This window comes from Lissotriton vulgaris, chromosome 3_1 (assembly GCF_964263255.1).
Source record: "Lissotriton vulgaris chromosome 3_1, aLisVul1.2, whole genome shotgun sequence".
Taxonomy (NCBI): Eukaryota; Metazoa; Chordata; class Amphibia; order Caudata; family Salamandridae; genus Lissotriton; species Lissotriton vulgaris.
The window spans coordinates 184,949,499-184,966,279 of record NC_141689.1 but is presented as its reverse complement, the minus strand read 5'-3'; the positions used below and the strand labels follow the sequence as shown (position 1 = coordinate 184,966,279).

The following is a 16,781-nucleotide window of genomic DNA, read 5'->3' as shown; positions in this document are numbered from 1 at the left end:
CTAGCCCTGATCAAGGTTGTTCATCATACCACTTCCGGACTCATTTCACCCACAAGGAAATTCAACCATAGAACACCAAAGAGAAGCTCGGATGAAATATAAAATCCACTTCCACGCCTACAAGCCTCCTCGGAGATCCCCCTTATCTGTCCATGTGGCTCTCTCTGAAGACCATGGCATCTCCGGCTGACCGCTACACTTAATGTGTACAGAAGGATCACAACTTGAAACCACAGAATTCAAAACATCAGTGGTGCGGAAGTGATCCCTCATTGGTACGGCAGCAAACATGCAACACTTCTGTCTTTCCCAACTACGACCACAACCCAACCTCTTTCTTACAGCAAATTGCTTTAAACTCACCTCTCATTTCTGGTCCTCCAAAACCCTGTGAGACACTTTTTCTTTTCCCCCTCCTTTTTGATATTGCAATTACACTTAGTTTTTTGACATAAGGGAGATCCGTGTTTATTTGTTCATGTTGCCTGAGCTACAGCGCTATAGAAAAAAGTCAAAATATATACATTTTTTACAAAGACCACCAGTCACTGCTGTCCTCTAGTCTGCTCGCCTTTTCCTGTAGATATTCTAAACTCAGGTAGCTGGGGAGTTCTGAGCTCCTTTGGTCACTGATATATGAATACAGTAAAGGATTTGGGGATGTAAGCAGCAATACACGTTCACATTCAAACAGCACAATATATTCTCTAAGATTTGGGCAAGCAGGTGGTTTTAGTGATTAAATCCAGTTCACCACAAAATAATTCTTACCCCTATTAATAAAATATTTTCTTATTTTCTGGTCCAGTAAATGGAAACAGAAAATATTCTCATTAGTGTTCTATAACATGTAGTAAAATTTTTAATAAAATCATGATAATTAACAAAAAATGTTCAAGTATGCAGATCAGATTTCAGGAAATCACAGTTATGCAGAGAAGAAAGTACAGAAATGTCTGCACTTTCTGAGCACTGCCCTTGCACAGTCAGATCTCCGCCCACTTTCCTGAAGGCCTACCTCATGCAATAAAGGTAGAAAACAGACTGAACATGCCGGGCGTGCTCTTTTCCAGGCGGCCATTGCTTGTGTCTTGTTTAGAGAACTATGTTGCTAATGCCACGTAACTGAAACCCCCTACATATTTACTTACTGAAATATCCAAAATTCGTCTCTTGCTAAAAGTCTTTAGGAGTGACAGTATGAACCACACAAAATTCTCTTTGAGAATAAACATATGAAAACACAAATAAAAACTATATTGCTGGTCGCTCTGCACAAATGACAAAAACAATATCTACAGCTTTATGGAACCGATAATAAATATATTTCTGCCCAAATATCCCAGGCCCTTCTTAAGACTTTGTAGTATTTTACGAGCAGCTAGGGTAAGACTAATAGTAGTTGCTATAGCTCAAGAGTTGCAAAAGGAAAGAAGCCCAGGCCTATATCTGGAATCCAAATGATATTGACTATGCATCACATTCACAATAGTGGAACTGCGGCAGATCAACTTGATACATATTCTAAGACAACCAGAAGGAAAGGTTTCTTTACATCCTTGTAACAATGAGCCAGTGCTAGAAAAAGTGCAAAGCTGAGGAATGAGGAGTAGTCTGGGTAGTGAGATAGCCTTTCTGTAGTGTTCCACCAATATGCCCCCGCAAACTCTAGTGCGCATGACTGTATCTGTCATGCCGATTCAGTCCCTATGGAGAAACCTACAACAATAACGACGCTGTGTGTCAGGAATGGTATGCAGAGTTGATTATGGGCACCTGGGACCTCTACTAGGACTGGCAATATTTTCACACGGTGCACGATACGAGTGATAGGAAGCAGTAACCTATAGTAACGTTGCACTATGCAGACTTTGGAGCAATTGTGGTGACAGGCTCCCATAGATTGTGCCAAAGATATGAACCACCTTTGTCCTTTTGAGGAACACTATTCAAGGAATCTAGTCCGGGTTTGTTAAACAAATTAGCTTTGAGTACAATGGTTACCTCTTCCACGTGGTATAATCTTCATAGCATATAACACAGTATTTCCTGAACTGTTTACAGATAATAAACAATGACAAAAAAATTGTTCATGCAGCAGAGGATGTGTTACGTACAAATTCTAGGCAAAGGGCAATTTTTGTTTGGTGCAAAATGTGGTCCTGGGCATAACAGCCACCCTTGTAGAGTACACCTGTTTATAAATGTTGTATATATGACTACGTTTTGTGCATCATGCAAAACAGGGGAGACACCAAACCATGTTGCATGAGGTTAATAACTGACATCAGGTCGGCTCCTGACTAATGTCGCTCTAGTCCAGGTGCAGGGATTGCACCACGACTGCTACTGTGCCAGTCACCTTAACATACAGATGTGAATAGGCGCAATGGCCAGGCCAAGACATTGGCCAGTCCCAGATATAAAGCGCGGCAGAGGTTCAGTTTCTGAAGCCGAACGGAGAGCCACCTAACACACACACGTCTATTTCCATTGTTTGAAATTTACTGGGAAAGTCCCTTTGCTATCACAACAACACTACAACATTGGGGGCTGGAGCCATCCTGATGACTACTTCACCTGGGATATCACAAAAACCAATTGGCACATGCCTTATAAATGGCTGCCCGATCCGCCACAGTCTTCCTGTTGTGTTCCTGCCACCAATTTAGAATTTACAAGGAAGCCTCAGGCTTGGGTTCAGAGCCACACATGGACTTGCCGGTTGAGCACAAGGCAACAAGCAATCTAGCAAAGCAGCTGTATCTGGATAGTCCCTCTCTGTCCCTCCACCATCGCCAATCTAGCATCAAACTCCTCCTTTCTTAATCACCAACATTTCTCGTCCAGCTTTAGCATTAGAGACCAAATGATCTATCCGCTTTTGGTGTTCCCATTTAACCCTCACATCCCATTCACCTCTTTTCTTAAAAAAATAACGTTCCTTTTGACAAATAATAAAGTGGACTTTTTTTGGTTTCTCCTGGCTCCGTGAACACAAAGAGGTGCATGTCCTACCATAGGAGGAAGCAATGGCTGTTAAATTTTACAGTAATCGTGGAAAGCTTGACCGGCCCTCCCGGACTCATTACTGGATGTGGCAGGCGGTGGAGGAGGTGGCTTGGCAGCACATGCAGGTGGGGTTGACGGACTTCGGGGGGATGAGATCGAGGTCCTCGTCATCCGGAATCTCGTCTAACCGGTAGCCGTCCTTTAGCAGCTGGATGTTCAAGTCCTGGTTGATCTGCTATAGACAAAGAGAGGCCCTGTTAGAACCAGTGAAGGTTGAAGAAAGGCAACAAGCACCATGGTCTTCCTCATCAATGTGAGCAGCACAATATCACTGCCTTATGGCAGGGCAGCACAATGCACAGTTATCCTTCGGTTGTTTCCCCTCCCACACATCCCCTGCTTGCAGAGCAGTCTATTCAGCAATTACAATCACAACTGCTTCGTCGCCTACAACAGACCCTCACTGCCCTGCTCTTCATCTGCAGGATTTCCATTTTTTCTAGTATTTCCCATATATTAGGACCTCCGATGCCATCTTTACCTAGAGACATCCTCCCCCTGTTGCTAACTGTAAAGCAGTTGCCATGTGGCTGCCTCCACCTATTGCAGCGAGCGGTCTACCCGTTGCTTACAGCCCAAAGCAGCCGCTCCACTGATATATTTCACTCCAAAGAAAGCCTTCCATCAGCAGCCCCTTCGCTTCTCACTCTGAGTTCATTCGACTGTCGCTCCATGTTACTATCTCCATGAACAATACTTTCCTGAGTCTCGGCAATGTGTTGTGTGGCTGCACAAAGGAGAATGCAGGACAAAGCATATGCTTGCCAGTGTTTGGACCCTAACAAAACCTCTAGCAACAAACTGTGCAGCACTACTGACTCGGGGATGCCTAGCAAGCCATCCTTCCACCTCCTCTTACTAAGAATTGCTCCACAGCCTCCTTAGGCCCAGACTCTTCTCCATTACGAATATGATTTGTTACAACGCGAGTCATTACATTGCGTGCCATTTCAACGCGGCCATTACAAAGACCGCATTGTTACCACGCAATGCCATTACTATGCAAGTCATTACATCGACTTGCAGTAGATGGCACGCTGACATTAGAAATGTATAATTTACTATTCCAACTCCATCCTGCGCAACAGTAGGGAAGGTGTTGGAATAGTAAACTTTACTTTTCCTAATGTTAGCATACCATCTACTGCAAGTCAATGTAATGACTTGCGTGGTAATGGCATTGCAGTGTAATGACTGAGATGTAAAGGTCGTTTCCCCTCCACTACCTTTGTCTGATACAGCAGTCTTTTAATTGCCTCTTTCTGATACAGTAAACCTTGCGCACTCTTTCCCAGACACGAGTCTATAAACTATCCTCTTCAATATGTGACTCACTCTACTGCCTTCTTTGAACAAGCCCAACCGCTTCTCACTGTGCGGGAACAGTCTCTTTGTGTGCTCTTTCAGAGAGCAGTCCCACCGCTGTAGCCCTGTAAAGGCCGGCACTACCCTCTTCTGAAGACCTCTGCTCTATGGCCTCCTTCTCAGATGGCAATCAGTCAATGGTGTTCTTCTTAGACAGCAATACCTTTGTAGCCCCCTTCTCTGATAGCAATACCTCCACACCCAGCTTCTTAAAAAGCAATACCTCCACACCCTGCTTCTCAAAGATCAATACCTCCACATCGTGCTTCTCAGACAGCAATACCTCCACACCCTGCTCGGCAGACAGTAATAACTCCACACCCAGCTTCTCAGACCGCACTATCTCCACAGCCTTCTTTCAGAGAGCAGTCCTACTGCTCTTTCCTTCTAAGAAAGTATTATCTCTACTACCTCTTTCTTAGAGAGCAATACATCCAATGCTTTCCAAGGTCTCTTTTTGAAGGAGCAATAGCTCTATAGCTTCTTTATCAGAGAACAACAGCTGTATGCCTCCTTATCATAGAGAAATGCATCCATGCCCTCCTTCTCAAAAAGCAATACTTTCATGGCCTCTTCTCATCCAGCAATACCATCACGGCTTCCTTCTTAGTCACCATTATCCCCAGAAACCCCTTCTCAGACAGAAGGTCCACCACCAATATCGCTACTACTTCCTTCTCAGAAAGCAATATCACCAAGGCTCCTCCTTTCAGACAGCAATACCTCCGCAGCCTCCATCTCAGACAGCAATACCTCCCCAGATTCCTTCTCAGAGAACAGGTCTACCGAATGCTGCCTTTTAAGACAGCAGTATCTCCATTGCTTCCTCTGCAGAGAGCAATACCTCTATGGCCGCCTTCTAAGGCAGAAATAGCTCCACTGCCTTCTTCTCAGACAGCATTACCTCCACAGCCTCATTCACGGACAATTATACCGCCACAGCCTCCTTCTCAGACAGAAAAATCCCCACAGCCCTCTTTTAAGAGAGCAATGCCTCCACTGCCTCCTTCCCAGAAAGTAGTAATACCTCCACTTCCTTCTTCTCAGACAGCAAGTCCACAGATGCTGCCTTCTAAGACAGTAATACCCCCACAACCCCCTTCTCTGACAGCAATTCCTCCACAGACTCCTTCTCAGACAGTAATACCCCCCCAGCCCCCTTCTCTGACAACAATACCTCCACAGACTCCTTCTCAGACAGCAATACATCATTCTAGGACAGCAGATTGGGATTGTTTTTGCCTGTAGGCAGGAGAATAGTCAAAGTAGAAAATGGAAAGACTTAACATGCAGGGCTCCTGCAAAGAGTGAGCACCAACTGGGGACTGCTGTCGCCCTCTAACCCACGTGCCTGGGGCTCAGAAATGAGGAGGGAGTGGTAGAATCTGTGTCATGCACCGCATCAACTCTAACACCTCCTCGCTGTTCGACTCTCCCTGCACAGGCAGCTCAGCACCACTGCCGTCGCCTCAGGAATCCTCCACCCGGCATGTTGAATCCCAAGTACCACTCACCCGTCCCTTCTCCTGTAAAATCCCACTCTTTTACCATGCTCTGAGTCTAGTAAATATGCAGTCTACCCAAGTATGCAGTATGTAAGTCTCATAACTACATATGGATTGTCTCAACCCTGTTTGCCCTCTGCTACAATCTATGAGGGCCTGAGATGACTCGACGTGGTTTGATCATGCCTGTTCCAATGCCCGCAAAGAACTCAAAGAGGCCCTTGCAGCCAAACCGAGGGACAAAGTTTTGGTGGTCCAACTTAGACAGGGTTTTAATACTACCCTGAAACGTAGAAAAGCTGAATTACAGCAAGAGGCCTGGGATAACCTCACCCTAGCGGCGGACACGAACAATTGTACCCTGTTCTGGTCCACGGTAAATAGCCCATTTCTAAAAGATGATAGGGTTCCCGAACTCACTTCTAACGTGAGCATGGACTCATGGATCCTACATTTTTCGAAAATCTTGGATTCTGGTAATTCAAAAGATACCAATGGGGATAGGTGGCCCATCCTTGCCTTAGATATAACCATCAGTGAAACTATGGCTAGTATTAGAGCTAGCAAAGGAGGCAAGGCTCAGGGGCCAGATGGCGTTCCCATAGACGTGTACAAGACCGCCCCAGATATATGGGGGCCTTTGCTCACCAAAATCTTTAATACAGCTGTAAGCGGTAATATACCGTCTACTTGGGAAGAGTCAATAATCATCCCTATTTTTAAGAAAGGAGATCGTGGGGATGCAAAAAACTATAGACCTATATCCTTATTGGATTCATCAGTTAAAATCATGAGTAGGGTCCTCCTTGTAAGATTAGAAGAATGGGCTGAATCTAATGAGATCTTAAGTAATTGCCAGTTTGGCTTCAGAAAAGGCCGTGGTACAGTGTTTGAATCTGGAGCTATTGGTGGGAAAATATACCAAGGCAAAAAACGGGTCGCTCTATCTCTGTTTCGCCGACCTTAGTAGTGCCTTTGATTTGGTAGACCACGCAATACTATGGGTCAAATTATTAGAGATGGGTGCTCCAGAGGGAATTATCTATTTCTTAGCCCGTTTGTATGAAAAACTTCGCACCAGTGTTCGCTATGGACCCAATGGAGAGTGTACCACTAAGTTTGGGATAGGAAGGGGCATCAGACAGGGGTGCGTTCTTGCGCCCCTGCTTTTTACCCTTTTTATTAACGAGGTTGAATCTACCCTGCAGGCAGTCGCTGCGGATGCCCCTAGAGTTAATAATTTTAACATACCAGTATTACTCTATGCGGACGAGGCAGTGTTACTGTCAAGGACACCATTGGGTCTCCAACGCTTAATGGATTGTTTTGTATCCTTTATTAAAAATAGGAAACTTGTGATTAATAAGGCTAAGACTTATGTAATGGAATGCAGCTCTGGAAAAGTTAAAAGAAATGGGAAAACCCACTATGTCATTGATGGTGAACCAGTGAAAAAAGTTGATAACTTTTGCTATTTAGGAATTACCTTTTCTCACAACGGGAGCTGGGCCACTGAACATAAGGTGGTCAGAACTAAGATGACTAGGAGCGCCAACGGGGTCTTTCTGTTTGCCAAGAAATTGGGGAATAGACGTATTAAAGATATGTTAAACATCTATAAATCAAAATGTCTTTCGGCTGCCCTTTACGGGGCCGGAGTCTGGGGGGTGACATCTGCTAAGAGCTTGCAGGTAGAGGAGAACCTCTTCCTGAAAAAGCTCCTATGCTTACCCAGGTCTACCTCCAACTCCTTGGTTTACAATGAAACAGGGACCCAAGCCCTAAATGATATGATCATGTTAAGGCCCATCCTATTGTGGCGCTCGATCTGGCTCAGTGAAGGTACCACACTGAACAGAGCAATCATTAAGGACTGCCTTTTATTGGACCAACACCTGAAGATTCCCAGGATCGGTTACATTATTGATCGTGTACAAAATTTATTTGGAATCAATGTTTTAATGGACCCCTACAGGCTCTCGGAAATCCCCAAATCTGATGTGAAAACAATATTTTTAAATCACTGTAATGAAAGGCATCACTTGGAGGACTCTAAATTAACAACTTGTGTACTATACAATAACATGAATGAATTTACTGGTTTCAGACCATATTTATCACAGGTGACTAGAACCTCACACCAGTTTGTACTGACCAGAATGAGGATGGGTATAGCACATCATCTGGTCGCGTGGCCTAACATCAAATCGCGCCCTGCTGGTCCCTGTAAATGTGACAATAAGTCCAAACAATGCACTAAGCACTTTTTGTTAACTTGTGATTTGTACACTGAGTTAAGGAAATTCTATTTGAAGCCATTATTCATTAGATTTGGAGTAAGAGACACTACAGAGGCTATGAAATTGATTTTTAATCTGAATCATGCGGACAATTGTTTTTTTACTGCATCTTTTTTTATATAAAGCGATTAGCGCCAGGAAAAGTATGTGTTTTAAATCAAACTTCTGTACATTTTAAATATTTATTCCATCCCCCTCTGGATATTCTGCAATATGTGTATTTTGTTTTTTCTCTGATCGATAGTATATTTATATGTATATTATGTTTGCCTTTAAGAAATTGTATGAATTGTCTGTATTATTTGTGCTTTTATGGACATGTTTTTTAAATGTTCCGAATAAAGCTTTATGAAATGAAATGACTCGACGTGTGATTGGACAGAGCGCTTGCCAATCTCCAGTTTGTGCTTTTTGGATACCTAAAGGTCCGCTAAGACCGAGTTCTTTTTTCGTTGGCGTTCCCAGGAATTGTTTTCTTTTTTGCTTCCTCCAGGCCTGAAAGGATTCAAATGTTAAGAACCTAGCAATACTCTCTCTCTCTCTCTTTCTCTCTCTGCCTTTCACTTTCTCGTACTCTGTCTCGTTTTTCTCCTTTTCTCTCTCTGATCCGGTTTATACTAGGTCCTCCCTGTCCTGGATGACTTACTTTGATTTTTTCAAAACTTGGTTAGATTCTTGCCAAGTAGCCAGGCTGTAGCAGGGTAGCAAACCCAGGAGTCCGGGGTAAGATCGGCTTCACCAGGATCGGAGAAGCCTATAGAGGAATATACCATGTTACAACGTGTGCTATTACCACACAGTAGGTTGAAATGTGGTTGTTACAATCACCGCGTTGTTACCATGCGTGGCTATACATCGCAAGTCGTTTCTACGACTTGCGCTAGGTGGCGTGCTGAACTTACGAATAGTATAAATTACTATTCCTACTCCAGTTAGCACAACAGCAGGGAAGGTGTTGAATTTAAAATTCCCGGTGTTGGACGCCAACTAGCGCAAGTCGTAGAAACGACTTGTATTTTATTGCGTAGCAATAGCACCGTTGTTTCCCCAATAGACCAATGAGGCAGCGCCCGACGGGCTGGTCTGACCGGTCACTGCTTGGGCCAGTTTTATGGCCTACTCAGCTGGCTTTTACTGTTAGTTTCCTTAATATTAAAAGAAACATTGCCTTTAACAAGCTCACATTCATGCAGTCTTCCATACCACTTAAAACATTTACACAGCATGTCTTTACAGGTTCAAAACCGCCCCAATTTGCAAACAAGGGCCCCTTTTTTAGCCTCCTAACTCACAAATGTAGCCACATTCACTTTGGTGCCCGCCTATATTCTGTCCCAGTCCTGCCCTGGGATTCCCCCTATTGAATGCCAAGTTGGATTTGATCTTGAAAAAAAAAAGAGACAGAAAAAACAGATAAAAGAAGACAGAGAGAAAGTGAGAGGCAGAGGAAGTATTGCTCGTTTCTTAGCCACGTCCTGGTAAGCTTGTAAACTTTGAAACTTGTGCATTATCAGGCCTTGTTAATGTAGTGATATTCACTTTAAAAACTTGTCTCGTTACAATCCTGTAAAAAATTTCGTGTGTAGGCTGTTAATTGTTATGGTGCACTTATTAATAGGAAATGTGACAGAAAACACCCCCATCACAGGGCCACAATGTTGTGACCCTTCATAAGGAACGCCAACTGCTATTTTTGAAAATAAGTACATATGTAATTAAAATGAACAGTTCACAGTGGAGACCGGTGTTCAGGATAAGTAGAAAGAATCCTCTGTGGAAGCTGCAGAAAGTAGGATGAAGAGTCTAATTTTAATTCAGAGAGAGGGAATACCAGCTCAAGGTCCTCCAGGTGACTTGTGTTCTTGGAAAAATCAATATTTTTGCAGAGAACGAGACAGGGAGCGGTGCAAGATTACCGGACTGTTTATTGACAAACTTCATCTCAACAGACGCACATGGTCAACTTTCACAGGAAAAGGAGCCCTCTTCAGATCCCACAATGAAGCCTAACAGGCGTTGTCAATGCAAACACGCATGGCTTTACACGAATGTTGTATGGCAATGTACCGCATTACGAGTAAATAGTATGGAAATGAATATGTATTTGTGTGGAAGCGAAGAACTGTAGAATAATATTGGTGTAGGTTAAAAGGTCAGGTGACAGTTACACTATCATGCCAGACCTAAAATTCAATGTAGGTCAATGACTGCCCTCTTCCCATCAGCACCCCTAAGAAAACCAACATAAAATATCTCGTTATCCAAGACAATTTAATAGCTTTACAATGTCAAGTGTGTAACCCTGAAATTTCAGTCTCAGACTGCTGGCTAAATAATCTGACTGTTCACAGGTATGCAGAGGGCCAGCACTTTTTTGTGGAAGCACACAACGTCTGCTCAATAAAAACATGTACTCCTGGATCCCAACATGTGGATGGAGCAGAAGCCCCTCTCTAGTAATGCCCACAAAACTGTATGGCGCAGCTGCACTGCCAAGTCGGCCCATAAAAAAAACTACCACTGTCCACAATTCCCTCTTCAGAACCAGAGGCCACAGCTTTACAAAATGAAGTTCATTCTTGGGGTAGCCACACAAAAGGAACATGATATAAGGAATTGCTCAGGCGCGGCAAAGCTTTACTAGCCTCTTGTAATCTCTCCATCAAGGGATTATCCAGGGACGTTCACTTTATAGAAGCCTTAAATAACAGTCCGCCTGGGGCCGGCCTAGTACTTTCCTGGCCTCCCGGAAGCCTAATGTTAACAACTTCACACTCTCACGAGCTTTTTTATGTTCTTCAATGGATGCTTGGAAATGTTCGCAAAGCCCCTGGGAGGAAGGAGAGCAGATTTGAACAGGCTTGCTTTAATGGCAGCTCCTGAGACCAGGGTCTCTTTCGAACACAGAAGCTCAGCTTGATGAGAAAGGGAATTAGACACAGATCTCCCCGGTGCACATGAAGTAGATGCGGCACGCACTTTCAAAGGGAGCGAGGGTTCAGGCTCACAGTATGTAGTGAGTCGGATCTATTGCTTTCAAATAAATCTAGGTGGGTACGTCAATAAAGACTCCAGCCTGACTCTGGCTCAGCCCTTATCCCACAGTTAGACTGGAGCCAAAATTGAGCCGAGCAAATCGTCCCAGGCTGAGCTTTTTTACCCTCCCTATTGCAGTTTTACAGACAAAAAAAGACATTAGAAGCATGATGAAAAAAAAAGCAGAACAAAATGTACGAATTCGATCGATTAATGAAAAATGTCTATGCACAAAGCAATGTCTGTGCATGAAAAAGAAGATAACCAAGGAGCCAACACACCAAGGCTGAATTTAAGACTGCAAACAATAAATCAAGTCTCACTTCTCCACAGGCAGACCTTTATGATCCCTGGTCAATCTCTTAACATCATGATTCAGACAGAACAGTGGATTCATCTTAATTCCGTCCGGAGAGCACACTTTACAAAAAAATCCAAAAACAATTTAATAAACTACAATATGGTTGAATACATAATAATAATCTTAACACTTTATGTAGTGGATTCCTAAATCAGTCTTAAGTTTCTGTTTAGGAATTATGAATTTGTATTGAACCTGAAGTAACCATTAAACTGAAACCGAGATGCCAATTCTTGTTGTATTTTTACACGTCATTTATTGCGAGATTCACATGATTATTCTTCAGAAGCCAAAGATCCTATTTTGGGTCTTGGGGTTAGACCAGACCCTTATGGGACTTTTAACTTACCTGTTACTAGGTCTATAAAATTGGAGCCAAATATAAGGTACAATGATTTTGATAATAAAGATTGTCAAACCATCAGACTTCATCTTGAATTGAGAGTCAATTTAACTGACGAATTTCGGAACTGTTGTACACCATCTCCATCCTGTTCGCATGTTGAATAAAAGGCTAAGATGTTGCAGCGGTTGTCACAGAATGAAGTTCATGTTTTTCCTGCTCTTCAAATGTTTCATTAGAGTGTCAGAATCTATTATGAGATTTTTAGTGAGGTGACAAAGCAATTTGATGGTTAAGGAAATTGAAAAAGGGAGTGTGAAATTTGATTTTCTTGAGGAGACGTTTGGGACTCAACTGGAACAACTCAGTTACATTGATTTCATTAAGGCTGCCTTTTAGCCATTCATTCCCAGGATGTGAACATGGAGCTAAGAATGGAATGGTATTGATTTTTAACATATATCAAGTGAATTGTAAATTGCACATGATCAGTAAAAGATTCAGGATACTCTTGCGTATACCTTTGGAAAGTTTTGTGTCTGTAGGAAAATAATAAGCAAGACATTGGCTGATTAAGATGTAGGTGAGTTGGAGAAGCACATTAATAATGAATAGGGAAATGGTAGGAGTACAAAGCTGGAGAAGAAGTAAAATAATCTACTTTAAAATGGTTACACAATTACATTCCATAATCCAATGCAGAAAGTCAAGCTGCTTTTTGCCCTGGCCATTTCTAATGGTTGACGATCCCTTGAAGGCCTAATTTTACTGGTCTGCAAATCATTATGCATGCTTATTATATCCAGATATACTCTTGGGGGGAAATGATCATCAGGGGCTGACCGCAAACATTTTGTGTAAACAAAATTCAGGAGTCAGAAATGTCACTAGTGAGGAAAGAAAAGGGTCCGTGAAGGGTATATCAAAACAGAGTGCTAATTACAGCCACCAAATATGGAAAAATAGGCTGGAAATCTGCGGTCACAGAAGCAACCGCACTCATGTGTTCCTTTACCAAATAAACAATTTTGCCAGGACTTTGCATGATCATTTCAGCCTAAAGACTGCGCCCTACTCTCATCCATCATGCTAATAACTTTACTTTGGCAGTTACCAGATTCCACCTAGATTACTGCAATTTGGTATTGCCCTAAGTATACTTTAAAACATACAGGTGGTGTTTGCCTAATTACAAAGAAATATGCGAGCATGTATTTTCTTTTGCTACAGGCCTTTCCACATATACCTCTACTTGCATCCTTTCAAGTGGACTTTTGCACAGCAAAGGATCAAAAGCCAAGTAATCTCTTTGTTTCAGTATCATCACTGCACCAATAAAGCAAATAAAACCAGCACTGCCAATTCTAACTGATTTGGTAACTGGATTACTAATAAAACACTGATCTAATTTCATACACAGATTAAGTGCCTGATTTGTAATATGGAATGAACCCCTCGCACAAATTTCCTAAATCAGACAGCTTTTTCTACAAAGCGCAAATTAAAAATGTATTCTTTTTGATTTTACAATCGTACTTGTTTGAAAATTGAATATTGTGTCTGCATATTTAAAGGTTTGATGATGTAGAGGTAAATGCCAAGGAGAGATAATAGATACCACTTGAGCAGATGTAGTCACACCAACATTTGAAAAGCTTCCGGCAACCCACGGACTACAACATGAAATCAAGACCGACGAAGGTCCCTCTATTCAAAGCTTAAGAGTTTTGTAGGCACTGGAATTTTCCATTACGTAGCATTGCTGAATATCATTGTGGTGGTCCCAAGTCAAGGGGCTTTGGCGGGTTTTTGGCAGATCATGCCATGAGAATAAAAAAGTACTCATCGAACTCTACCCTGTCACCGATTGTAGAGCTTCAAACCCACCAGCACTGGGAGAAGCCAAGCGATACAGTGAAAAAACACAAGCTAAGGGCTAGATGGAAGGATGTCTACTATTCACAAAGGGGACAAGTAACTTGTTAAAGACAATAATTATGGTAGTAAATGGATGGCCCCATTTGAAGCCGGACGTTTACGGATAATGGGAAGCAATGATACCAAAGGAACGCCTGCTCCAATGGACTTTTGATTCACTCGCACCAGAGTAGTATTCAACAAACATCCTGCTGCAAAACTTTTGGAGGACAGAGAAGCTGATAAGGAGAAATATTAGAAGCCAGGACTGGCAAGTAATAACAACAAGCATTTGCAATGCAATAGGTCTCGCAATTATTAGAGTTCGAGCGATCGGTATTGTATATGATAATGTTTTTTTTTTTACCTAGGGCAGGTATGTAGGAATGAGAACCAGGAACGGCCGATTCGGCCTTTCATGTTTCCGAGATATAGAACAAGAGCGCTATTAAATGGTATGAGATATTTAGTGGTCTATTAGCAAATAATCTACCGCACCAGGGGCAATTAAAATAAAAAAAACATATTCCTATGAAGAAAAGCATTTTCAGAAATCGATAAACCGTCATACTAAAATTTCCCCACCAACCCCGTTTCCCGTAAATGCTCTTAGGGCTCTTACTACTTTTCACTACCATTGACCCCCGGTTTCTGTCATTTTCAAAAAATCGCCTAGATGCTCAAAATACACATGAAAAATCTGAAAATTCAGGAAAAGTACTTCAAGCCACATGCTCTCATAGGATTTCGAAATTATGAAAATGTCTCACATAAGCAATTTGAAACTTTAGCAACTATGGGTATACTGATGCTCAGGTGTATTAGAGAAATAAAATCTGTCCTACATCTGTTATAATAAGCATAGTAGGCATTTGGTATAGAGCACTGGGCAGAATAAAACACGCTCAGTGAAGAGTACTAGGGCTGAACATACTGCAGTGGAGACAGGGATAATGGAACACTGCCATAAAGAACAACAAGCACACAGCCCATTGGAGTGAGGTGCATTAAGAGCATTGCGCAGGATAGTGACATTAGGCCAAAACACACTGCATTGAAGACCATCGGGATTGAGCAGGCTGCGGCCAAGCGCATCTGCAAGGAAGCACAGTGGTCACACAAAGCAAGCATACAGCAGCGTAATACATCTGGCACACAGCTCGCTCCAGTGACTGCGAAGAGCACTGCAGGGAAAATCATCGGGACTAAATAAAGTGCAGTCAAGTACACCAGACACAATGAACACTGCAGTGAAGTAGATTAGACAAAGCACACACAGCAGTGAAGTATAGAATTCACACTACAGTGGAGTAAATCGGTAACAAGGTACAGTGAGGTGAATTAAATCAGACAATGCAGTGTTAAAAGATCACAGAGAGAGAAACATTGCCGATAAACATAAATCACAGCACCAACAGAGGGCACATTTTCCTAAATCTTCTACAAGTAAATCAAATTAGTAGAATCTCCGATATTTGAATGCTTAAGACAAACAACCGCAAAATAGAAGGTAGCAGAGTGCCAAGTGAAAGAAAATTAAGCAGCGCACCTCTATTTTGATTTCCAAAATGCCGCCCATCCACTTTCCAAAGATAGAAGGGCACAGCAGCCCCCTAGGAAACCCGCATCTCAAAATTCCCACGAGAAGGGACTGCTCACAGGGAGCCCTCCAGCCTTCCCGTACAGGGTCCCGAAGGTCTCTACTCTATTGAAATAATCACACTTGCCCACCTTCTGTGACAGTTAAATAGGGCAGATTTCTGCAGTTTCAAAAACGTCTATCAGGATAAAAATGTCATCATTTGACCTTTAGACCCGATGAGGACATCACAGGAAATTACATCACATGACAGTGGACCCAGAGCAGAGAAAACAAGAATAACTTGTGACTTACCGGATTCATCAACATTAAATGCCATGCTTTAATAAGTAACATTTGAGCACGGAGGCCAGCCTTAACCTCACCAACACATCAGCAATCACACTAATGCTGTGTAGTGCTGTCAGTAACTCTAGGTATGTATTTCAAATTCCATGCTAAATGTCAGATCAGTGGGAGGGGACTTCTGTTTCAATCAACAACATGTGGCATGAAGGGAATTAGAGACCTTGGCACGCTGAGTCTTTCCTGGGTCAGTGTACATCCAATCCAACCCACGTTTTTGCATTATATTCTGGAACTTGTAGTCCCACATATCTACAAGTTCCAGAATGCAAAGATAAACTGTACTTTCTGCGATACACATGGGTAGATTTGGAAAACCTGAGAGCTCTGGTGCTATTGGGTGAAAATACGGCATAGCAATATAGCGTATAACTCCGAGCCACCAGTCTGAGAATCTCTGGCGACACAACTGGATGTCGCTAGCCTTGCTCAGGCTTTAATGCACGCGCGGCAGAGGTCTCTGACTCTGTGGATTGGGAAGGTAGTTGAATGCTCGGTGGGGGTAGTAAGAATGCTTTGGAAAGCGATGTGAAGTCTTATGACGAAAGAGCAGTCATTTTTTGTATTTTTAAGAAAGCCTATTTGCAAACTCACCTTTACTTCGTGGACAATCTGTAAAATTGACAACATTTACACCCACTGAGTATTACCTTTTGCAGAAAACACACCAGCTGAATTAATCACCACAACTCAGTGAAAACCAAACTGTTATGCCTCTGTAGAAAATTGACTGAATGTTCCCCCTCTTCGATACAATGATGTGGATAGACATATTGCCGGAGTTGGTTTGTGGAGTCAGCGAGCACCAAACAAAACGTGTATACACTATGAAGTGGACACTGCCTCCAGTGGAAAATAAGTGACACTTTCAGGTTTTAACCATTCATATATACGTTGCATGACTCAGAGAAGAGGCGGAGTTGAACGACAAACAGAG

At 42.6% G+C, this 16,781-nt stretch overlaps 1 protein-coding gene across 2 annotated transcripts in view; it reads right to left on the bottom strand.

Moving 5' to 3' along the window:
* Window positions 1-422: 422 nt before the first annotated feature.
* Window positions 423-16,781, bottom strand: part of FAM219A (family with sequence similarity 219 member A) — a 430,729-nt gene continuing 414,370 nt past the window's right edge. The window contains exon 6 of one of the 2 annotated variants that reach the window (XM_086960278.1): window positions 423-3,247. In XM_086960278.1, the coding sequence (XP_086816404.1) occupies window positions 3,089-3,247 (159 nt within the window). In that variant the 3' untranslated portion in view covers window positions 423-3,088. The remainder of the gene's footprint in view (window positions 3,248-16,781) is intronic. The other variant, XM_086960280.1, reaches the window with a different exon arrangement.